At 50.8% G+C, this 23,711-nt stretch overlaps 6 protein-coding genes across 6 annotated transcripts; 2 read left to right on the forward strand and 4 right to left on the reverse strand.

Annotated features, from left to right (window-relative positions):
* Positions 1-29: 29 nt before the first annotated feature.
* Positions 30-4,072, reverse strand: BDV17DRAFT_262191 (DNA-directed RNA polymerase III core subunit RET1). The gene is made up of 3 exons (XM_073757757.1): positions 3,885-4,072; positions 3,017-3,822; positions 30-2,961 (listed from the first exon to the last, which is right to left on the reverse strand). Exons 1-3 carry the CDS (start codon positions 3,942-3,944, stop codon positions 150-152), a joined length of 3,678 nt encoding a protein of 1,225 aa, XP_073616088.1. The 5' UTR covers positions 3,945-4,072; the 3' UTR covers positions 30-149.
* A 731-nt stretch (positions 4,073-4,803) lies between these two features.
* Positions 4,804-5,378, reverse strand: BDV17DRAFT_290904 (putative MFS sugar transporter; the record flags this gene model as incomplete). Its single annotated transcript, XM_073762013.1, has 2 exons — positions 4,804-4,931; positions 4,976-5,378. 2 exons carry the CDS (start codon positions 5,376-5,378, stop codon positions 4,804-4,806), a joined length of 531 nt encoding a protein of 176 aa, XP_073616089.1.
* A 901-nt stretch (positions 5,379-6,279) lies between these two features.
* BDV17DRAFT_262192 (uncharacterized protein) lies at positions 6,280-6,800 on the reverse strand. The gene has a single exon (XM_073757758.1). The coding sequence runs from the start codon at positions 6,699-6,701 to the stop codon at positions 6,477-6,479; it is 225 nt and encodes a 74-aa protein (XP_073616090.1). The 5' UTR covers positions 6,702-6,800; the 3' UTR covers positions 6,280-6,476.
* A 4,258-nt stretch (positions 6,801-11,058) lies between these two features.
* On the forward strand, positions 11,059-17,367 carry BDV17DRAFT_281508 (uncharacterized protein; the record flags this gene model as incomplete). The annotated part of the gene is made up of 7 exons (XM_073760034.1): positions 11,059-11,331; positions 11,659-12,089; positions 12,291-12,537; positions 12,599-13,538; positions 13,616-14,702; positions 15,762-16,125; positions 16,186-17,367. The coding sequence occupies 7 exons, from the start codon at positions 11,059-11,061 to the stop codon at positions 17,365-17,367; spliced, it is 4,524 nt and encodes a 1,507-aa protein (XP_073616091.1).
* Positions 17,368-17,437: 70 nt separating this feature from the next.
* Positions 17,438-19,818, reverse strand: BDV17DRAFT_262203 (uncharacterized protein). The gene is made up of 10 exons (XM_073757759.1): positions 19,525-19,818; positions 19,369-19,472; positions 19,059-19,320; positions 18,972-19,002; positions 18,833-18,914; positions 18,746-18,783; positions 18,592-18,689; positions 18,123-18,520; positions 17,882-18,047; positions 17,438-17,777 (listed from the first exon to the last, which is right to left on the reverse strand). The coding sequence occupies exons 1-10, from the start codon at positions 19,553-19,555 to the stop codon at positions 17,575-17,577; spliced, it is 1,413 nt and encodes a 470-aa protein (XP_073616092.1). The 5' UTR covers positions 19,556-19,818; the 3' UTR covers positions 17,438-17,574.
* Positions 19,819-19,955: 137 nt separating this feature from the next.
* On the forward strand, positions 19,956-23,684 carry BDV17DRAFT_262206 (plasma-membrane proton-efflux P-type ATPase). Its single transcript, XM_073757760.1, has 4 exons — positions 19,956-20,914; positions 20,976-21,206; positions 21,264-23,361; positions 23,412-23,684. The coding sequence occupies exons 1-4, from the start codon at positions 20,237-20,239 to the stop codon at positions 23,549-23,551; spliced, it is 3,147 nt and encodes a 1,048-aa protein (XP_073616093.1). The 5' UTR covers positions 19,956-20,236; the 3' UTR covers positions 23,552-23,684.
* The last annotated feature ends 27 nt before the right edge of the window (positions 23,685-23,711 follow it).

Raw genomic sequence — 23,711 nt, forward strand, 5'->3', positions numbered from 1 at the left:
GAGCTTAATTCAGTCCAGAGAATGAAGCCGTTATTCCATATATTCTATGACCATTCGCTATGCATGTATGTACAGTACAGATATCCAACGCCAAATGTGCAAGCACTTTTCAGGATTGATAACATCTCAGACGTCGTTGAAATCGCCGTCTATCGTCCCTTCGCCTCAGGGAACTCATCATCGAGCTTCAACCTAGCCGTGACGTTCATACTCATCAACTCCTGAATAAGCAGTTTAGCTGCATAGGGAATGACCATCTTGACGACGCTCCGCGATGACTTGCACCGCTGGCACCAGTTCAGGTAGCCCATGAACCCGCACTGCTCGCAAACATCGACCTCATGGCGATCGGACGAGATCATCAGTCGCTCTAACAGAAGCTGACTGGTTCCGTATGCAATCAAACAATCACGCTCCATCTCACCGAGACGCAGACCTCCGTCACGGGAACGACCTTCTGTTGGCTGGCGGGTAAGCGTGGCGCGGGGTCCGCGCGCACGCGAATGCATCTTATCTTGGACCATGTGCTTCAGCTTCTGGTAGTAGATGGGACCGGTAAAGACGTAGAAGGGAAGGGCCTCGCCTGTGATGCCTGAGGTGAGATAGTCCTTGCCGCCGTAGCTGAAGCCCTTGTCAATTAGAATCTGAGACATTTCTTCGACGGGGCTGCCGCCGAAGCAGGTCCCGTAGCCGTGCTGGCCGGAGAGGACGCCGGCTTTACCAGCGACGAGCTCGAGCATTTTTCCGACTGTCATCCGCGAGGGGAAACCGTGGGGGTTCATGATGATGTCTGGGTTGATACCCTGGTCTGTGAAGGGCATGTCGGCTTGTTCAGCGATGATGCCTGTGACACCTTTTTGTCCGTGGCGGGAGGAGAACTTGTCGCCGACTTCAGGGCGACGAGTTTGGCGCGTGAGGACCTTGATGATTTGGTTCTCGTTTTCTGTAACGGAGACCATGACCTTGTCAATGTAGGCGGGGTCAGGAAGCTTGTAGGTCATTGGAGTAGGGTTGTAGTTGACCGGACGGCCGGCGTCGGAGCCGTTAAATCCTGAGGACAGTGATTGATCCGGCGTGGACTTGTTAATGTAGACTTCTCCAGCATTGACCTGTTCACCGACGGCTGCCAACCCATCACTTTCAAGTAGAGCGTGCTTCCTGATCGGCGCATCGTTCTCATAGGTAGGCGGGTTGAGGATATCCTTTGTGCCGTTGGGATAGCTCTTCATGTTTGTGACATACTTGCGGAAAACCTGGCAGCGACCGAAACCACGGTCGACTGAGCCCTTGTTCAAGACCAGGGCATCCTCAATATCGTATCCCGAATAACTCATGACGGCAACCATAGCGTTCTGACCAGCCGGAAGCTGGTCGTACTTGGTCAATTCAATCGTACGTGACTTGACCATTGGTTTCTGGGGGTAGACCATAAGGTATAGAATGGAATCAATGCGGAGGAACTGATTCGATGCGATAGCCCCAATCGCTTGTTTACCCATAGCACATTGGTAGGTGTTACGAGGGGACTGGTTGTGATGAGGGTAAGGAATCAATCCAGCGACAGCACCAAGAATGGTAAAGGGCTCAATTTCCATGTGCGTCGTCGTGTCGCTGATGTCTTGCTCATAGATAGCGATCAATGAATCGTTCTCCTCATTAACGTCCACATATTCAACCAACCCCTGGGCAAGGAAATCATCGAACTGCATCGTTCCATCACGGAGCTTGCGAAGGTGATGTTTCTTGACGCGCGACTTGCCATTTTCGACAATGATGAGCGGCCGACAAATACGCCCATCGTCAGTTGCAACATGCACGGCCCGCTGGTGATGATTGATGTAGATACTAACGAACTCGGAAATCCGGCCCATTCGCCGTAGTCGTCGGAAGGCGTTCAAGAAGTACTTTGGACGCCGCGTTAGCGCCATGGGCGTACCGTTGATCGAGATGGTGTAGCTGCCGGGCGCGTATATCTCTTTTCCACCCACGGTTTCGATGTCTTCTGCGCCGAGCATAAATATGAGGTTCCTGATCGGTCCCTCTTCGTCGTTTGTCGTAATATGTGTCATAAGAGCCAGGTTCTTTACGAGACCGCAGGCTTCACCTTCAGGGGTATCGGCAAGGCAGACCATTCCGAATTGCGAGGGTTGTAGGGCTCTAGGACCGCTGACCTTTCGCGTCTTCTCGAACTGACTGCTAATACGGGTCATCATTCCAAGAGCGGCAATATAACTCAAACGACTGAGTACGTGGGTGACACCGGCACGTTCCATGCGGAAACGTTTCAAACTCCAGTTGCCCGTCGAGATTGCACGGTTCATGCCTTGCGTGATATGGTTACTGTGCATGCCGATAACGCTCCAGGCGTCAAACTGCTCGGCTCGGTTGCGCTTGTTTAGGACCTTGTCAATGTTCATCTTGATGTCAAAGCAGAACTTCTTGAAAAGGTCTTCGAACAAAAGAGCCAGCAACTGTCCTGCTAACTCCAATCTCTTGTTTCCCAAGTAGTCACGGTCATCAACCAGCGCCGCATCGTTCTTCGCCATGAGCACACGACGAGCCATGTTCGCAACGTATATGGCTTTGGGACGGAAATTCATGTCTTTGACCTCGATGTGGGAGATGATGACGGACGCGATAGCCTCGACGGCCTCCTGCACATGAGTTCGGCGGTAAGTCCCCTGCTTACGGTTGATCTTGATCCGCGAACCAATCCAGTCGAGGGCCTGCTGTTGAGTGTGAACACCAACTTTGATGGCCTCCTCGAAGTTGATGGCAAAGTCTTCTTGGTAAGTCTTGTCGACACCGGCAACTAGAAGCATCATTTCTTTGTCGGTATGGATTCCCATCGCTTTGAGAAGGATGACGATCGGGATATCCTCGCTAAGCACGTTATGCTTGACGTATAACCGGTCCTTCTTTAGGATAATGTAACTCTTGGACTTGCGCTCGTTGGAGGAACTATACATCAGGTCAGACAACCAAGCCGCGTAACTGGGGACCGAATGCTCAATACCTTGTAACCGATGCCTGGACGATCTCTTTCTTTGGGTCCGTCTCAACGATAATTCTGTTCTTGCTCAACTGCTCCTGGACAAGAATAACCTTTTCCGTTCCGTTGACAATGAAATAACCACCAGGGTCAAGAGGGCACTCGTTGAGCACTGTCATCTGAGCGGAAGTCTTGTTGCCCAGCACGCACTTTGAGCTGCGAAGCATGACCGGCATCCTACCAATAGCAACACCCTTCTTTTTCACCCTTTGGCGGCCACGGATATATTCGAAATCAACCTGAATAGGAGCAGCATACGTCGTGTCGCGCAGTCGGCATTCTTGGGGAGTGACCGACGATTCGGTAAATTCGGCACGCACATCCTGAGGTTCGTCGGCTCGACGAGGGAATCCGAGGTAGATGTCGGTGAACTTGATGTAAAAGTGGTGGTCAACATCGCTGCGGATTGTATTGCTCGACTCGACAATTTTCTTCAACTGAACCTCTACGAGATAGTTGTAGGAATCGATGTGCTGCTTCACCAAACCCTTGACCTTTAGGAAGGCAGGTAACAGATTCCATTTATCCTTGGCGGTGTTGATAGGATCAGTCAGAGATTTGTTGTAGTAGAACGGTTCTAATAGCGCGTCGAATGGATCGCGGTGGCGGTAAGGGTATGTCGGCTCTGGCACTGGGTCTGTCTCTGCGTCGGCGACATTGTCTTGCACGCCTAGCGTTGGTTGTTCTGACGTCGAAGCCTCTTTGGCCTCCTTGGCTTGAGCGACGCGCTTCCGTCGGGCAGTTTCTGTTGTCGCCTTGGATGATGTAGCCTGTAAATATGGTCAAGCCTTTTAGCAACGAGCGCGGCTGATCAAGAATTTTGGAGTCATACCTCTAAAGGTTGCGTTGCTCGCGCACTAATAGGAGCCACGGCTCTCTTCCGGGGCGGCATTGCTAACAATGGGCGCTGGGCCAAAGGACTAACGAAGGCACTGCTTGTTAAAAAGTAGCCTAAGGTTAGTGGAGGTTCATGGCAGTTGGGATGTGAGACCGCAATTTTCTTATCGGCGAGGGGAAAAGATCCAAAATTGCGGATGAATTGCCTCTTGCAGAAGAGGGGTGATTATGTAATCAATAGCTATCCAAATATAGCTAGTGTGAGTAGCACGTGCTGACAAATATATTCTTGTTCTCCGCACTCATCTAGGTACAACAATAATTACTACTCAAACCCATGACAATATCTAGAGGACGTATCAATTGTCTAGGCTCTTGGGATGATTGGCGGGCTACCAGTTTGATTTAAGTGACTGATCTGTGTTTTCTCCTCGGCTTATGGTAAGGTTTCTTATAACATGGGCATACGGAGGTTTTCAGGTGCTCTCCGGGCAATCGGTCGAACAGCCTTCATCAAGCACCAAGAACTCGTTGACCTGGATTTGAACGCCTCCTCAATCTCATCCAATGACCAACCCTTTGTTTCAGGCATATAGAAAGCGCAAATCGCAGTCGTGGCCAATGAAAATCCTCCAAAGAAGAAATAGGCTTCGAAGCTACTTTATCCAACAGGATCGGCGTCGTGAGAGCGACAAGGAAACTCGCCGCCCAGTTACTGCCATGCGCCAGACCCGTTGCTGAAGCGCGAGTTCTCTGTGGTTGAATCTCGGCGGAATAGATTTTGTCTGAAACCGCCTAACTGAGATAATAAATCAAGGCGAAGATGTATATGGAGACGATAACGACCCAGCGTCCTACGCCGGTTGAGCTGTGAACAGCATTTCCCGCGTAAAGAGCGCCCATCAGGAACATGGTCAGGCTGATTGCGACGCCGCCATATATGACGCTAGTCGACGACCCCACTTATCTGCCCAGATGAGAGCAGGGATGGTGACGGTGAAGATAACGAGGGCGGATACGCCGGACGCGAAGAAACTGGCGTCTGCAGAGGCCAGTCCTGCTTGCTCGAAGAGTAGGGGCGCATACTAAAGGTGCCCTTCCGCTTGCGTATCAGCGTTTTGGCTCCGAGCGATTCACCCACATAAAGAACACCGTCTATCCCACTAAGCTGTTGCATTGCCATCAAAAACACAGTCAAAGCTGTACGCGACCGGACATCTTTGGAGAATATATCGGAAAGCTTGTGCTTCGTAGACCGCTCACCCACTTGGGGCTCTGTCGGAGTCACATCCATACTAGCCACATTGGTTACTGCAGCATCTTGAGACACTGGACCCTGAATGACAGATCCTCTGTCTTGTTCAATTTCGCTCTTCTCCCGCTCGGCATGGCTAACACCAAGTAGGTCCCAGATGCTTTCTGCTTCAGCTTTGCGTCCATGGAGGGTAAGCCATCTGGGAGAGGGCACAAGCCATGTGACTGCAGCCATGGAAAACATAACCGCGAGGCAGGCTGGAATGAGGAACGGTGTGCGCCACGACATCGAGGATTGGATCCGTGCTGTTCCATAACATGCGAAGAACTCAACCACCAGGCCCAACGTTATCAGTAACTGCGGGCCAGTTGTCAGGGTCACCTCGAACACCGGGCGGCGAAATCTTACCTGCTTGCAGTCAGACAAGCAGTGCGGTATCAATAGAGCAGTTCTCACATACACGACCAATGTGCCCAGGTATAAGCCCTCTCCAATTCCCTCAACACAACGCCCAACAACAAACATAGCAACATGGACAGCGGCGGCTTCAATTGCTGCGCCAATGCCAACAATTAGAGCTTCTATACCAATACCTTTTGGACGACCGGATTTGTCGGCAAGTTAGCGCGCAAAGAACGACGAGATAGCTGCGGGAATCAGGATTGAAGACACGAGCAGTCCATGTATTGTGGCAGATTGATTGCTGAATTGATCCATGAACTTATCCATCACCGTCACAGGTCCAATAATACCGGTGTCCATCCTATACATACGAGAATAACACATGTCTCGCGATGGCGAAAGACTTACCCGGAAAGCAGACCGCCGCACGAGCACAATATGCTGGCGATAATATATCGAGGTGGCATGCGGAAACACGCCATCCTAATGTCTGCCCTAGCAAAAGACTCGGTCTCAAGTACAACCAAGCCTATAGTCGACGACAGGAACGAACTCCTCAAAATGATCTCTGGAGGTTCGAAGAAGCAGAACACAACAGCTCAAGGATCGAGATAAGGCGGCGGGGTTCAGAACAAGAAATCCATACCCTTCAGCCCTAGCACATATCCTCCAAGCTCGTGAGCTCGACTTAACCTCCAACTGGACCCTCCCCTAAGAGGTAGTATTAGCCAGGGTTCCACCCCATCCACCCCACCACGATTAAAAATCCAACTTTTCGATCCATCCAGATCCCAGACAAGCTGTCGACTCTAGAGACTGAGACTCTAGAAAATTGTCCTTCTAGACATGATAGCCAGCGACTGCTCCTTCAGGCAGCTGGGCTAAGTATAGGACGCTGTCCGTTTCCGAATAGGTAATTTTATCCCCCACTCATGGTGAGTAAACACTATAAAGTGCAACTTTTGCGAGATTCTTCCCGGCCCTATCGTGATAAGATAGACCAGTCAGCCAGCTTTCTTCTATACAGGATAGGCAATCTAGCCGTAGGATCCTCTCCCCAGTCATAGAGCACGGGTGATCCACAACTAGAGGGCAAGCTATCACTGGCTTTATAAAGTAGATTAGGAACAGCACGAACAAATTCCGCAAAGACATTCGATATTATTGCCATGGTGTAATATTTGCAACGGAGAATAACTATCGCCTTGGTGTTTGTTCCATTCGTGTCTGGACGCCTTGGTCCGCATGATGCCCTCATCATATCCATTCCAGATAAGAGCCTGAGATATCGTACTTAAGTACCTGGTCATAGCCAGGATGCCAAACCTCGAACTCTCGATGTAGTAGGTGACGGTCGAGATCCGATATTTTAACGTTACCATGCCAGCCAGATCATGGCGTGGTCGGTGGGAATATGGATGTGCTAGATACTTAACTCAATGTCCAGACAACTCATCAAGCTTGCAGCTGAAGTTCTAGGATTTAGACACCTTCGTAGCTCATATATATGTGGAGTGCGAGGACTACTACTACTACTACTACTACTACTACTACTTCTAGGGCAGAAGTGACGATAGAGATGGCTAGTGCTCCATTTTCGTGGGACATCATAGTATTGAAGTGGTATAAGACTTTGCAGCGGAAGACGACTGCGACTGAAGTTCTCTTTGGACTTTGAATCGTAGTGGAGTCGAGAGCTTGTAAGAACTAAGAAGTCCTAAGGCACTTTCCCCATACTTAGGCATAGAGGCCAACCCTAGTGTCGGGGTCATTATGGATAGATACTATGGATGCTACAAAGCTCTAATGGAGCCGGCTCCCGCGGTTCTCCCGCGACTTGCGGGGTTGGGCAACAGTTTATTTCAAGCAGCTTCGTTTTGCGAAATAGCCATGGCCAGCTGGCGAGGTCGAGCGCCTTGCACTGGGCACTGCTGAGTAGACAAGACATCGTAGGAGCATAGGCCCACATCATGCCCAGGTCCAGCGTGGAAGGACAAGTGGACGACAACCAAGGAGAGGGAAGAGATAGTTGCGTAGATAACGTACCTAGTTATAGTATGCGCAAGTTCGGGCCGTTGAAAGGGAAAGGAGGTGGGGACGATATCTGTACCGAACCATGAATGCATGTTCAGTCGCAAGGCCTTTGTGCAGCGGTGGGCGCTCCTTGACCGCAAGTTGAGAGACCCTTCCAGTCAACGCACAATTTCGGGGCCGAGTCGCATTGGGGTGTACCTTGGGGCAAATTCGCTGTCTTGGTGGTATGAGTCAATGACAAACAAGCTGTAAACTAGTCTCACTCAAATTCAAGAGATTGAAAATCTTTGAGTCCGGCGTATTTAGGGTTTCTCGCGGCCGGGTCACCAAACAAGTGTGCGCTTGGCGACCTGCGCTTAGGCGGCCGCGAGGGCAGTTTAGTAGCAAGCCCTAATGAGCAAACATGATGGAGCACCATCACTGTATATTCTGGAATTTCCGATGAACGCTGTAGGGCGTAGGTGGAGTCGAATAAGGTTGGCTCAGCCGGGTAAAGCCTCCGGGGTGAGATGCTCGGGCCAACCAACGCTCCCCGATTGCATTCATGCAGCATAAAGATAGCTGGAAGCATTATGTCGATAAGATAGGCTGATGCTGTTCAAAAGAATGCTGCTAGCAGGTACGGAGTAACTCCGCCGTTCATCTGAGGATACGTAGCACTCTGTACTCGGTACAAGTGCTACTGTTACGGCAAAATTCGGCAAGGTAGCCCAGCGCAAGGCGACAAGGCCAGGATCATTCATGGAGTCAACCCGATGCTGGCGAAAGGTGGCCCCCGGTGATTGGATTGCTGAATTTCGGGGCCCTTGGAGCGTGTCTCGGTCCAGAACCTGGGGTGATACTTAGCATTTGTCGGAAATTATGCCCCTTGACTGTCCTTCGGGTCTGTATTTCCTCGGTATCGCGTCTTCATGTCTCCTGTGACCTCGGTGAAGAAGGGATGAGATCATTTACTAGAGTAGATGCGAAAGAAGAGGGGATGTTCATGAGTTGTGATTGACGTGATGGACGTCATCGCCCCGCCGATTATTGTTATCGATAACAGCGCTATCGATAAATCGGCGATCAACTTCAGGCTTCGACTCTGACTGAGTTCGAGACCGGGAATTTTCAGGCTTCACATTTAGCAACACGAGTTAGCGCCTGCAGATGATCTCAACAAGAGTCAAGGGAAATGAGGAGCTGGAGCGATAGTCACCATCACCGAGCCCAAGGCAATAATGTCGCCTCCGTTCGCAATTGTACTCCGTACACCGCTTCTCCTCCGCCGCGCCAATCAGCAGTCGATAATCGTCAAACTTCCCTCAAATCTCCAATGGCTTCGTCCTAAGTGGCAAGCCATTGCATCAGTTTGTGATGAGACAACCATCAGCGTCCGTTCAACCATCCGTGCTGTATCGCCAGCACTACTGTGCTCAATGACCAAGCCTGTTGGGGACTCCCATCACCGGTAGTGAGATATTTCTTGTTGCATCCTATTCTGTCAGCAAAGAAATGGACGCAAAGAACGGATCCATCGAGAGCGTCAAGATCAGCATGACTAATGTGGTTTCCCCCTCATGATGGTTGTCGCGAACCTTTGGGTCGCGCGTGGCAATCCAGAAATGCTGGAGTTGTGGTACGCCCGTCTGTTGAGCGCTTGTTTGGTTGGCTCCCAATAAGCAGGAGCACAGGCTCTCCGCACGCCCCTTTCAATTGTTTTTCGAAGTCTTTCCCGAGCAGGTTACCTTTGTGCAAGGTTAAAAAGGTCAAGACTTGCGTCCTTTCGACCCAGCCCTCCGAGCATATCCAGTCACATCGGTGGCTAGGGCCTTATCCGCCGTCACGTCTTTTTTTAAGTCAGGCCGGCGTCTCCACCCGCTACAGAAACACTTGCAGCGGCCACGCTTTCGACCAGCAGACGCTGTCAAGCACACACTTTGTTCCTGCTGAGAGGTATTGCAAATTCCAGAATAGTGATAAGCTGGGGAATCAAGCACCTGGAGTTGCAGCCTTCGATATTTAATGCCTTCATCGGACGCTTTCTCGCCAAACCGAGATAAGGTGTTCGAAGATCTACTCCATGATCCCTGTCAAGACCTTGATACCTGAAGGACGAGCCAGCACTCTATTCCCCATAAAGTAATGCATTAGTTCCAGAGCTCCAGTCACCACTAGCAGCACTTAGCCGAATGACAATCGACCGCGCAGCGAGATTCAAGTCTTGATCCATCGAAAGCGAATGATCGACTGGAGGGTTGGCAAAAGCAAGACAGCTCATCAGCCCGGGCTCTCAGGGAACGGACCCATCCAACAGACAGGGGTCCTGCAACGCACTGGTCATGGCTTTGGCTGGGGTATCATTTGTAGACTACGAGTTGATAGGGCTATCTCTCGCGACAGCTGTCGATTCGTAGAGATCAGAGCAGGGAGATGCTGAATACAAGTCGATGTATTCTCGCCGGGTTAATCATTTCTGCCAGCTCACCACACGGGACGTTACATGAAGAGGTAGTTTTGGTGTAGATACGGAGTATAGACTGGAGACAAGCGAAACCGTTAAGTTGGTACTAGGAGCTCGAGGCCAGGGCAGGTGCTTTCTCGGATTATTAACAGGGAACTTGCCAGCAGATTCCGTGGAACAGAGGAGAAAGGGAAGAATGGAAAAAGCAAGGAACATTAATAAAGTAAGAAAAAGACATTCAAGCCATAGGAATATCAATGGTCCCTAAGTAGGGGCGTGCTGAGGGCGAGCACTGCCTAAACGAGCGGGAATGAGAGTGTCAACCCTCCCCGCTTGCCTTCCCAGCCGCCGCCCACTTCGTTCCTTTTCCCCTCTCGCCCTCCTTTCTCTCTCTGCTTCCCTCTTTCCCTTCTTTTGGTGCCCATGCGACTTGTATAACATACCTCTTTCTTTCCTCCTTGTCCTATCCGCCATATTCTTCCCTTGTATCTGTTCATTCGTTTATTGTTACGCCTATCCGCGGCTCTCGACACGACCGAGAGCGCGTCCCGCGACGAAACCCACACCGTGATTCAGACACCATCCACCGAGATCTCCGCATTTTTCGAGAACTCTACGAAGTGCAACGGCGCCCGGTTTCGCTTCTAAACGGTCCTTACTTGCGTGTCCAAACAAATATTGGTTATCCAGAGCTTCCTCCCGTTCCTGAAACTCAAAATATCGAGGCGTTCATTGTGGGTGAGTCGCTGTTCTTTTCCGAGATTCGCTTCGACAAATCACCCCTCCGCCCCTCTCGAGTCTTTGACTCCTTACATCAGTCGCTATCAGACGGAGCACACCGCCAGCACTCTGTCCCTGTACTTGGATCTCAAGCCCCCAATTCGTTTGCACACGTTGCCGCAGACCGTTCCCTCATCTCTCTGCCTGAGACGGTCTCTTTATCTATACTTCTCGTATCATGACATAGCTGACCTCTGCCTTCGCCCTGAATGTATTAGTCCTGTATAACGATTATCCTCCAAACACCCGCCCCTCATGGCCTTCAAGAACGGACTAAGTGAACGTCTCGATGAGCTCCGATTTCCCTCTCCGCGCTCGCCTCCTTCAGAGACCCCATTCCCCGGCTATTCTTCGCTTTCCCCAGGCCATTCAAGCTTCGTTTCAGCATTTCCTCGGCCTTCGGGCGACGTTCGTGCCAATCTCCAACGTCGGTTCACAACAGACGCTAGCAAGCTTTCCTCTTGGAATTATATGAATAATGTCGGCGCCGCCTCTCAAATGCCGGATGCGCAAGATCTACTGTCATCGGTAAGCTTGGTACCCCAGATTATACTCGCGCCTCCACATCACGCACTGCTAGGTCACAAGTTATGTGACATCTCATTTCTCGTGTAGTCTATTGTCGAGGCTACCCTTCTGAAACACTTTTCCCTACTCAATACCCCACCCTTATTGTTCTCTTCATCCCCTCATTGTTCGCTATCACCATCACCTGAGTGTTACTTTGACCACCTACCACTTCTATTCTCACTTTCATTCTCACCTTATTGTTCCTTTTATTGTCACCTTTGTTTCACATATCAATCATACCTTACTGAATATCCCGCATCTGAATTGTGACTCATTGTTTCTTAGTTTGAAAAGAAGCGGCAACACCTCGAATATATGCGAGAGCAGAAAAGGAGATTCGAGGAAGACATGAAGCTTCTTGACCTACAGCACGAGAGAGAGCAGCTGGAAATGAAACAACTTGCGAAAGACCTCGCCCAAGCAGGCATATCTGGACCAGTCAGCGAACCCACGACTCCCCCAGAGTATCGCGAGAACGGTTTTCCAGGTGCTTTCTCTCGTCCAACTCGCTTCTCCACTTCCAGTGTTACCTCCTCTCCTGGTTTCTTCAACGTCTTTGCTTCCTCAGTCACGAGCCCCCCAGCTCAAATCACTCGTGACTCTGCTCAGACGCCAAGAAACCGCTTTGCAGTCCATTCTGTTCCTGGCTCTCGTAGAAATTCTGAGAAGGAGGACTTTGAAAACGAGCCTACATCGCCGTTTCGTCAAGGACCAGCGTAAGTGCTCATTGCTGTAATTGACTGTTTTCCCCACTCTTTTCTTCCGATTCTCTCTTTCCCTGCCTCATCCCTCAATCACTTTTTACACAGTACCCTCACCAAAACACCTTACCCTTGCCACATCACTTCAAGCCCTTGAGTTTGCAAAGACTCTGCTCACCATCAATCGTTTGTGTTACTAAAATTTTCCGTTGTTAGCGTTCACCGCTATTCCATGCCTTCGACTGGCTTGGGTTCTCAACTTCGGCCAAGCACCTCAGGGTTCAACAACTCATCAGCTCGAGAGACCTTCAACACAGCCAAGTACCTGCTCCATAACGACGACGACCGATCGATTCTGAAGGACGAAGACAGGATTCCCACCCCAGACATCAAAAGCTATCTCAAACTAACGGAACCGGACGATAAATTCCCCACTTTGTCTCGCAGAGACGGCTCAGGCTTTGTAAGTGCAATAACACCTCAGAGAAAACTTTTCCAACCTCAATCCCTGACTAACCTTTCAGCTATCTGCAAACTCGGACGCTTTGGATTTGGCGAACTCCAAGACCCCAAACCCCGAGTCGTGGAACTCGCACAGTCGCCACCGGTCTTCGCATCAAAGCATGCCTCAGAACGCCCTCAACATGTTCCGTCTTGGCCGCATCGGTGCGTCGGCCGACGAACCTCACATCGCTACCCCGAGCACCGCCAGACATGGAGCGAGCCATTCTTTGGAGGCGAATGTGTTCTCCGCTGTTGAAGGAAACCACGACTTAAACACATCCACTACATCAAACCGTCCTGCTCCCTTGCAGTCTTCTTATTCCACTAACGATTTGCCTACTGTCCATCGAGACAACTTTAACCCTGCCATCACGCCCCCCAGGTCTCATGCCGAGCAGTTCCACAACCACAACGCCAGCTTAGGCCGAATCCCCGCTCATGCTGCCACCCCCCGCCAGTCGAGAGGCTCCCCCGAGCGTGAGGAGGCTCAGCCTCACCCCGCAAGATCCCAGACCACGATTTTGCAAGCTAATGCTACACCGTTCGGGCCCCAGCTTGGCACTGTGACCCCGAGTAACACAACCATTCCACAAACTTCACTCGCCAATTTCCAGCCTCCTTTCTACAACTATGGAGCTCAGGCATATATGGGACCACCCATGCAGGTCAATGGCCAGTACAATCCCTCGCCCTCTTTCACGGGTTATCCATCCTACGGAAACTATCGCCTGGGAGATAGCCAACCCAGACCTGCTGGATCTCGTAGAAATGCAGACGGCGACTCGGCCTTGGCTCGATTCAACAATAATCCCCTGGAACAATACCGTGATCAGATTTATGGGCTTTGTAAAGACCAGCACGGCTGCAGATACCTTCAGAGAAAGCTTGAGGAGCGCAACGCGGAACATGTTCAAATGATCTTCGGTGAGACTCATTTGCATGTGGTCGAGCTCATGACCGGTACGTCCCCCTTCATGCTTAGGAGCACACAACCGCATGCCGCTTGTCAGTGGAACTAATATGATGTACACATCTAGACCCTTTCGGCAACTATCTGTGCCAGAAGCTTCTTGAGTATTCCAACGACGAGCAGCGCACAGCGTTGATTAACAGCGCCTCTCCTCAACTTGTCAAGATTGCGTTGAATCAGCACGGCACCAGGGCCTTGCAGAAGATGATCGAGTTCATCTCTACCCCCGAGCAGACACAAACCGTGGTCAGGTCCCTGAAGGATCATGTTGTGGAATTGGTCCAAGATTTGAATGGTAACCATGTCATTCAAAAGTGCCTGAATCGTCTCTCAGCCGAAGACTCTCAGTTTATCTACGACGCTGTCGGCGCTCACTGCGTGACTGTTGGCACTCACCGTCATGGTTGCTGTGTTCTCCAACGTTGCATAGACCACGCATCCGGAGAACAGCGTGCTCAATTAATTGCCCAAATAACCTCCAACGCATTCTCGCTCGTCCAGGATCCGTTTGGCAACTACGTTGTTCAGTATATCCTTGATCTCGCCGAAGCTCACTTCACAGAGCCTCTCTGCCAAGCGTTCCGCGGGAATATTCCGGCGCTCTCTAAGCAGAAATTCAGCTCCAATGTGATTGAGAAATGCCTGCGTACAGCCGAAAACCCGATGCGTCGTTTGATGATTGATGAGATGCTGTCTGGAGTCGAATTGGAGAAGATGCTCCGAGACTCGTTCGCCAATTACGTCGTGCAGACCGCCATGGACTTCGCGGATCCAGAGACTCGCAACCGCATTGTTGAGTCCGTCCGCCCTATTCTGCCGTCCATTCGTCAGACTCCTCACGGTCGCCGCATTGCTGGCAAGATGATGGCGTCTGAGAGTTCTGGAAGGAGCAGTGCTGCGACAAGTGGCCAGGTCACACCCAACGAGATGAACTCCGCACAACTTCCAGGATACCTGCAAAAGTCCTCCATGTACCAACACAACCCCTTTCCTGTTTCTGCCGGAGGCGCACAACTCGGAAACCAGGGCTTTGTTCCTCCGTCCGGCACTGGCTCCACGTCGAACACACCGTCTGGAGCTAGTGAGAACTCCTCTGGTATCTATAGTGCTTCCGCCCAGCAGCCGAACGGCAATCTTGGCGCACAGAATCAAATGTATGCTTCATACTTTTGATTAGTCGTCTCCACCGCCTACGATTCGCTGGTTCTTGCGTATTGAAATGTACTCATACTGCGAATATGATGATACGATCTTTTACGACTTTACGGCTACCCTCTGACACGCTGTCAGCATTGGGAAATGATACCATTGCAAGACTTTTATCTTTAATGCAACATCATTGCATTTTCTGGGCCCTTTCTTGACGGATACGATGCAGCTCTTGGTGAAAGCATCTTCCTATTCTGTCTTGTATTTTCTTCGAACCCTTGAATGCTTCCGTTTACGTCTAATGACGATAACACTTGGGATGTTCTATCTTTGATTTTTATGTGCAGCTTCTCCTTGAAAAGCGACGTCTGGTAATGCTGTTCTTTACCCGAGACCTGGCCTTGTGATCCCCGAGTACGATCCAAGCAACCGATCTCTGAGTTATCGCATCTTTCTCTCTGCGTATGAGGCTGACTCGCATATCTTTTCCGATGCCATCTTGCCCGTTTTGACATACCAGGACATGCGGTAGAATAGATGTATCCATATCTCCAGGCAGCGAAGATGTCTTTTGTCTCTTTCGTTTTCTTTTGTCATGTACTTTCACTCTTTTTTCATTTATGTATCATCTAGCTTTCGCGTTAGAATCCGAAATTTCTACAAGAACCATTGCTTCCGACTTGCAGAGTAGAGACCTCAATGACCGCAACGGAAGGGCTGCGGTGGACGATGTTGGCATCGTTATCAGCACGTGATCCGATATGTTTACTGGTTCCGCGCGTGGCTCCGATATTAAACCCTTGAAATGCTCTTTGAGAACAACTCTAATTCTAAGTCGTTTGGCCACGGACTAGTTGTACGGCTATTGTGGATTGCGTCCTATGCTGCCGTTCGAAGTTTCCAAATCCCTAAGCCCGCAATGGCCTTGTCGGGAAGTTCAAGCGCGGCAGCTCGTAAGCCTACTCGCAGTGAGGACCCCAAAGACCCTTGAACCTGCAATGACCGAAAGGTTCCCCGAACCACATTGCTCACTCTCACTTCATCATTTAGCCCGGCGTATCTAGCCCGTCTACTGTTGTTGTCCACGGGATATCCGCTACATGCAAGTCAACCATCGTTACCAATGTCCTTGCGCTGCTCGAAGTACCGCACGCCATCGTTCGAAGTCCCGAGTGCATTACAGGCAGGCATCTATTGACGAAGATACTATGGGCTATATTAAACGCGCTCGGGCGCAAAGATGAATGGGAGCGATTCGGCAAAGGGCGCTGCGAACATGTCAGTTCCCTTGCGGTTCTGTTAGGCGAATGCTTTTCTTCGAACCCAGAGAAGGCAGTCGAGAAGTTCGTTCTGGTCCTGGACGGGATTGATAAACAACGAGAGGCTCCGCCTACCCTGTTGTCTGCGCTTGCTCGACTGGGCGAAATGGTACGTCGAGCATTAGTATAATCTTGGGAAGAGGGACTAACCCGTTCATCTCCGGCACAGATTCCGTCCCTCTCTGTCGTTTTGATCCTCAATACCACACCCCGTCCGCTGTTTCTTCAGGCGACTGGCATCCCCCATATCAGATTTCCTCCATACACTCGCAAGGAAGCCATTACTATCATCCTGAACGCTGGTGCACCGGCAGTGCTTTACCTGTCCACGGAAACGGCGTCACAGTTATACTCTCACTTTGTCTTCGCTGTTTATGATTCCCTTGTTGGGCCAACTGCCAGCTCCATTCCGGTATTCAGAGATATATGCGAGAAGTTATGGCCGCAATTCGTTTCTCCCATTACGAACTGCGAGGCTCCGCCTGGCGGCAGCGCGGAGTGGGACTTCTCTCGACTTCTAGTCAAAAATCGCTCTCTGTTCAGACGACAAGGCGAGGCCGCTTTAGTCCATCATATAGTCACAGAAGATGCCCCTCCTTCTATGACATCTATGACAAATGGCCCACTCTTCAAGCCATCGTCATTATCATCAGCCGTTACCGCACCTTCGCCTCTCCCAACACTACCCTACTTCGCTACCCTCGTCCTAACCTCCGCCTACCTAGCCTCTCACACCCCACAAAGATTAGACACCATCTTCTTCTCAAAATTCTCCTCCTCATCCCTCTCCGCGCGAAACAAACGCGCCCACCACAGACGACGTCTCAAGGTCCTCTCGCAAGCCCAAGCAGCCGAAGACCGCGAAGCAAACCAAGCACCAACCTCCCGCCGAAGAGGCCAAGGCAAGAGAACAAAAACTCGCATCACCAAATCAATCCTCGAGAACGCCTTCGCTACAACCTCTGCAACAACCTCCGCCGCTGGCGGTGGACCCGGCATCACGGGACCGTCAACAATCCTAACAGCACGCCCTTTCCCGCTAGAACGACTCATCGCAATTTACCACGCTATCGACCCGAACCCGCCAGCTACTCCGCTGCGTCTCACCGCAATCGCGGACTCGATCTACTCGGAGCTTGCGACGCTTCGTCGGCTACAGCTTGTTGTTCCTGCTGCGGGGAGGGCGAGTGGGAGTCGGATGGGTCTGGGTTCGGGGGGTGTGAACAGTGGGAATACCACGGCGGATGTGGGTGAGAAATGGTGCGTGAATGTCTCTGGCGATTGGATTGGTGAGATGGCCAAGGGGATTGGGGTCGAGGTTGGGGAGTGGTTGGCTGGTGGACTCGATTGAGTACTTAGGCTTTTGCTCCTTTTTGGGTTACGACATTATCTTCTCTTTTTGTTCCGAAGTCATGTACCAACAGCATTCCCGGCGTCATAATCATAGTCATAGTCGTATCGTATCATAAGGCACACCTACAAGGCTAAGACTGAATAACAATACAAGTAATACCGCCATTCCATGGTCAAAAATATCCATGTTTCCCTTAATACTCTATCACCAATTCCACTCGTCAACCGTCGCCTCCGAACAAACCAGCAGACTCGGCGTCTGTGGCCCATGCGATGATGACTCGCCCGACTCGAAACATACAGACCTGATTGGGTCGCGGTACGTGTATTTCGTTAACGGTGATGGGACTGGGTCACCTGTGCGTACGGAGTATAGCTGGACTGTGCAGTTGTGGTCTTCTGGGGAGGCTATATTGACCCGGTTGTTCATTAGTATCGCTCGAACCCATTAAGAGAAGAGAAGAGAAGATTGAGGGACGAAAGGAGAAACGAAGGAGGTAGGGACCACATACCACTAGCAAGAAGGCCCAGCTCAGGACTAAGATCGAAGTCGGGGATGAGGTCGGGTGAGTGGCGGTAGAAAGTCAGGCATGGGCGGGTAGAAGTGTGGTGCTTGTTATTTGGGTTCGGGTTGCGCTGCATGTTGTTTGGTGGGTAGCGGATGTCGTACATTTGGAGCTGTCCGCGTTAATACTTTTATTAAAGGCTTTGGGCGTGACGTGGTACGTATGTGGATCGTGAGGCAATACATACCGAATTAACCCCAGCAACAACAATCCGATACTCATCTAAATTCCGAATCTTCGTAACAGCATGAGGATGCTGGAGTCTCGCTGCACTGCCACCAGAGCGGATATCATGGAGGAAGATAGTCGAGTCTTTGAGACCCGCTGCGATGACATCGGGGGAGAGCCAGTCGACAGCGGTGATGAGGGCGTGGGATGAGTCTGTGCGGCGGCGTTTGGGGTTCCCCAGAGACTTGTCGCTATCGTTGGGAAAGGGCTTTTTGGATAATGCCCAGTAGCTTCCGTGGCCTTCGACGGTGTAGAGGCCGTCGGACGTTCCGACTGCGAATCGCGGCATGGTGCCGGTTGGAGAGGGCGCGGAGCACCAGAGGGATGAAGGGGTGTGAATACGGATTGGATGGGAGACTGGAACACTTTATTAGCAGGGTTTCGAGTATGCTTGAGTAAATGATGGTGGTGAAAGCGGTGCATCGTACAGAAAGGCGGCCATCGATAGTCTCCGCCTTCGTCGGGGTCAGGGAGCATGCGTGGCGCGAGGAAAGAGTCGCCGTTTGGACCGCTGTCCATCGTCGCTCTGAATTCGTCAGTCAAGCTGAGCGGATTGGTTGATAGCCGAAGACAGAGCCTTACAAGAGGTATCCGGTGTGGCTTAAGGAAAGTGATGAAAGCTAGGCAAGTCAGCGTCTGATGTAGAGCCGTAAGTTTTGATAGACATACCCGATATGGCTCTTTGAAGAGCAACCGCTCCATGGTCCGGTCGTATGTCCATGTACCCTGATCGCAATCAGGAAAGCAAACACTGGTGCAGAGCCGCTGTCAATGTCATGTCCTCGCAACAAGGCAAGGCTCGACTTACGACACTGACGACTCGCCACCGCGATGTCCGCCTGCGATTTTGTCAGCTAATCTTGATCTAGAGGAAGGTTCAGGGCGAGGTTCTCACTAGCAATCAAAATCCCAGATCGAGGATTGCGCACGACATGTTTGACCGTATACTGATCTGGCCAGGGCTCGAATTGATGTAGTTCTTTTCGCCGAAGTTGACTTGCGTACGCCAGTCCTCTCTGTTCATGCTCGATAGACCCGGGCTTGGGAAAAGCTCCTACTTCCCTCTGAACTTGCATCAGAGGGTGCTGCAGGCATGTTGCCTTCTTGATCTTTTCCTTCTCATACCTCTGGACCAGGCGAGCTTTCCGTTGGCGCTTCTATGTGATGTTTAGCAAAGAAAGTCAAGTTGAGAGAATGGAAACAACCTCCTGATCAGCGCGTTTCCGCTTGACAGCATCCTTCGAATATTGAGAGCCTGGCGCGGATTTGTGATTCGCCTGAATTGCAAAGTACTTTTTCTTTTCAGGATCTATACGCAAATCAGCGAATTGTGCTCCCAGGACGGAACCATAGCACAGCACCATAGTAAAATCCTGGAATTTCCCGGTTCATGATTCTTAATGCCAGGTAGTGCTTCAGTCACAGACAGAGCGTATATAGATATAATGCGAAACTGAGATGCAAGAACTGCTTGTGGTCAGAGAGCAGAGCCAGTGCCACTGCTAGGGTTCCGTATGTACAACTGAATGAGTGAGTAGTCTCCGGAGCGCAGGCTACACAACATTTCTGTTCCTGGGGTAATATAATCCGGAAGAATAGCTCGACACCCTCATATTATGGAAGAGATGTCTTTTCACATTCAAGCAAAGGACAAAGCAGAGGATTGTTTGTGAACTGGAAACTCTGCTTTTCTTCCCGTGACGTCGATACCGGATTATGTCAGCCGCTCCTCCCTGTTGATTGGCCAGCCCCCAAGCTGCATTTCGCCGTCTCTCAAGCAATCACTCCTCTTGCTGCCTCTCCATTACTGCACCGTGACATGGAATATTGGTCTCTATTCGATATATACTTGATGTCGTCAATTGAAAGGCTTCGCTGGGTCTTCTGTGCGGGTGTGGGTGATTTCAGATTGACCGAGAAATTGTTGCACGTGAAGCACGCGATCCGACATGGTTCCAGTATAGGTATACCTCTGCCCATGTACAATGGAACACTCCTCAGGAATAACTCAATTCGGCCTTCGACAAAACCGAGGCAAATGCCGAGTTGCGCACACAGGTTGAGGAAGCTTCGATGGCCGTAATTACGTCGCCGTTGCCATGTCCTTCCTTCCTTTTCTCTACCTTGCCACACTATGAGGGCTCTTTCCACAATGGCTCCGATGCTGCGACCTCTTGTGCGCCTCGATCGATCTGTCAATGGCTATGCGAGCCTCAGATTCAAGCCAGAAGATATCCTTTTAGCTTCTACTGCTGCCCATGTGGGATATATTGTCTACGCCTGCATCGTTACCTGAGTACACCGTCAGGAACCTCGAAAGCCATGGTGAAAAACCCGTTCCGGCTCTCCAAGCCTACCGTTGTACGAGCCGCCCATGTTGAATCCCCTGAGACAAAGTCCGTCCTCATATCTCAAGAGAAAGCGCCTTCGCAGGAAAAATTGCCTTCAATGACTTGCACAAACCCCGATGACGACGGGGACGAAAACATCGATGACCTCATTGAGGAGCTCGAGTTTATGGATGGAAAGCATCCTACTCGGGACGGCAAGCGAAAGAGCGTGGAATCATTCAAGCAAAGCCATGCTGGGACGGAACCGGAGCTTGACACTAATATTACCACTGGACTTACTACACTTGATGCCCTGGCCCGCCGGAAACGATACGGCCCGAATCAACTGAAGGAGGAGAAGGAAAATCTATTTTACAAGTTCTTGTCCTTCTTTGTCGGCCCTGTGCAATTTGTGATGGAGGTTAGTGATAATGACTAGTTCGCCCAAGTATCTCCAACCTTTGGGGGCTAATCGATCATAGGGCGCCGCAATCTTAGCCCTCGGACTCAGAGACTGGGTAGATTTCGCGGTTATCTGTGCTCTTCTTATTCTCAACGCCACTGTGGGGTTCGTCCAAGAATATCAGGCAGGGTCGATCGTGGCGGAGTTGAAAAAGTCGTTGGCCCTCAAAGCCATCGTGGTTCGTGATGGCCAGGAGGATGAGATCGACGCGGCGGAGATTGTACCGGGCGATGTTCTGAAGATCGAAGAGGTATTTCCCATTCGCCGACTGTATGATGATGGTCAACGCTTACTTCAGGTTACCTAGGGCACGATCGTTTCTGCCGATGGCCGTGTCAAAACAAATCATTTACTACAAGTCGACCAGTCTTCAGTCACAGGCGAATCCTTAGCCGTTAACAAATGTAAGGACGAGGTTTGTTATGCGTCATCTGTGGTAAAACGGGGGAATGCATATATTGTCGTTACGGCTACCGGTGACCATACGTTTATGGGGAAAACTGCAGCCCTGGTCAACTCTGCGTCGTCCAACGCTGGCCATTTCACGGAAGTACTCAACGGTATCGGTGCTGTCCTTCTAGTATTGGTTGTACTCACTCTTATCGTTGTCTGGGTGTCATCTTTCTATCGCTCGAACAAGATCATCACCATCCTTGAATTTACCCTGGCCATCACCATGATCGGAGTACCAGTCGGTCTCCCTGCTGTCGTTACCACCACCATGGCCGTAGGCGCTGCTTATCTGGCGAAAAGGCAGGCAATTGTTCAGAGACTATCTGCCATCGAATCTCTAGCAGGGGTTGAGATACTCTGTTCCGACAAGACCGGCACCTTGACGAAGAACAAGCTTACACTTTCGGATCCCTACACTGTGACTGGCGTGGATCCCAATGACCTTATGCTTACCGCGTGCCTGGCTGCTTCAAGAAAGCTCAAGGGCATGGATGCTATCGACAGAGCCTTCTTCAAAGCACTTCCCAGATATCCATGCGCCAAAGAGGCTTTGACCAAGTATGTAGTGCAGGATTTTCGCCCTTTCGATCCGGTCTCCAAAAAGGTCACCGCTGTTGTGTTGTCTCCAGACGGTCGCGAGATAATTTGCGTCAAAGGTGCGCCTTTGTGGGTTCTCAAAACCGTCAAAGACGAACAGGAAATCTCAGCAAATGTCGAGAAGGAATATACTGACAAGATGAACGAGTTCGCAATACGTGGCTTCCGGTCACTCGGAGTCGCTCGGAAACCTGCAGACGGTCAATGGGAGATTCTTGGAATAGTACCGTGCTCAGATCCTCCACGGGATGACACCGCAGCAACTATAAATGAAGCGAAGACGCTGGGATTGTCGATCAAAATGCTCACTGGGGATGCTGTGGGCATTGCCCGGGAAACCTCGCGCGAGTTAGGGTTGGGGACCAATGTCTATAATGCGGAAGGACTTGGTCTCGGAGGTGGCGGTGATATGCCTGGTTCCAGTGTCTACGACTTCGTCGAAGCGGCCGATGGGTTTGCGGAAGTATGGCCTCAGCATAAATACAATGCTGTGGACATTCTACAACAACGAGGATACTTGGTGGCCATGACAGGGGATGGTGTAAACGATGCACCTTCTCTCAAAAAGGCCGACACTGGCATTGCCGTGGAAGGTGCTTCAGATGCTGCCCGGTCTGCGGCCGATATCGTGTTCCTAGCCCCAGGCTTGTCGGCTATCATCGACGCTCTCAAAACCTCCCGCCAAATATTCCATCGCATGCATGCGTATGTGATCTATCGAATCGCGCTATCCCTACATCTTGAGATATTCCTTGGCCTCTGGATCGCGACGATGAATGAAAGCCTGAACCTACAACTTGTGGTTTTTATTGCTATTTTTGCAGACATTGCAACCTTGGCGATAGCCTACGATAACGCACCGTACTCCAAGACCCCTGTGAAGTGGAACCTCCCAAAGTTATGGGGCCTCTCTGTCATACTGGGAATTGTTCTCGCCCTGGGAACCTGGGTTGCGTTGACAACTATGATGAACGCGGGGGAGCATGCAGGGATTGTGCAAAACTATGGGAAACGCGACGAAGTCCTCTTCCTCGAAATATCCCTCACAGAAAATTGGTTGATTTTCATTACCAGAGCCGATGGTCCATTCTGGTCTTCTTTGCCCTCGTGGCAGCTGGCAGCGGCCATTCTTGTTGTGGACTTTGTTGCGAGCTTCTTTTGCTACTTCGGCTGGTTTGTAGGTGGGCAGACCTCGATTATCGCCATCGTCCGGATTTGGGTATTCTCGTTCGGCGTATTCTGTCTCATGGGAGGAGTGTACTTCCTATTGCAACGTTCACAGACCTTTGATGATATCATGCATGGCAAATTCAGCAAAAGGCCATCAGTGTCTCAACGAGTGCTGGATGACTTCGGTGAGTTATGATCCTATAGCTTGTATTCAAGAGAACTAACGATCAACTAGTGGTTGCCTTGCAACGAAAGTCGCTGCAGCACGAGCTGAGATCGAGGATTGCCGAAGGCTTCAGGAGCGAGGACAAAGCCAGCAATGAGGCCAAAGAAGACGACCGGCGAGCTTCAAAAAGACCCGGGTCAATGGTGTAAGCTACTGCAAGTACTATGTATGATGTATTTGTATCGTTAAGTCCCCAGTTCTTCGAGGCTAGTCTAAAGACATGATTACGGAGCACTTGGGATTTGGAGTTCGGGGGAATGAGATTCGAGTGGTGAACCCTAGTCAGTAAACGCGGTTGCGAAGTAGATA

The sequence above is a fragment of the Aspergillus undulatus genome (assembly GCF_047715775.1).
Source record: "Aspergillus undulatus strain CBS 261.88 unplaced genomic scaffold BDV17scaffold_21, whole genome shotgun sequence".
Classification (NCBI taxonomy): Eukaryota; Fungi; Ascomycota; class Eurotiomycetes; order Eurotiales; family Aspergillaceae; genus Aspergillus; species Aspergillus undulatus.

Coding starts and splice junctions, on each gene's coding strand:
- BDV17DRAFT_262191 (XM_073757757.1), bottom strand. CDS start 3,944: ATGCCGCCCCGGAAGAGAGCCGTGGCTCCTATTAGTGCGCGAGCAACG. Junction 3,823..3,884: donor GAGCAACGCAACCTTTAGAG/GTATGACTCCAA, acceptor CCATATTTACAG/GCTACATCATCCAAGGCGAC. Junction 2,962..3,016: donor GTCCAGGCATCGGTTACAAG/GTATTGAGCATT, acceptor CCTGATGTATAG/TTCCTCCAACGAGCGCAAGT.
- BDV17DRAFT_262192 (XM_073757758.1), bottom strand. CDS start 6,701: ATGTCTTTGCGGAATTTGTTCGTGCTGTTCCTAATCTACTTTATAAAG.
- BDV17DRAFT_262203 (XM_073757759.1), bottom strand. CDS start 19,555: ATGAACCGGGAAATTCCAGGATTTTACTATG. Junction 19,473..19,524: donor AATTCCAGGATTTTACTATG/GTGCTGTGCTAT, acceptor ATTTGCGTATAG/ATCCTGAAAAGAAAAAGTAC. Junction 18,521..18,591: donor CTATCGATGGCCGCCTTTCT/GTACGATGCACC, acceptor AAAGTGTTCCAG/TCTCCCATCCAATCCGTATT.
- BDV17DRAFT_262206 (XM_073757760.1), top strand. CDS start 20,237: ATGGCCGTAATTACGTCGCCGTTGCCATGTCCTTCCTTCCTTTTCTCT. Junction 21,207..21,263: donor ATGTTCTGAAGATCGAAGAG/GTATTTCCCATT, acceptor CAGGTTACCTAG/GGCACGATCGTTTCTGCCGA. Junction 23,362..23,411: donor ACGAGTGCTGGATGACTTCG/GTGAGTTATGAT, acceptor ACGATCAACTAG/TGGTTGCCTTGCAACGAAAG.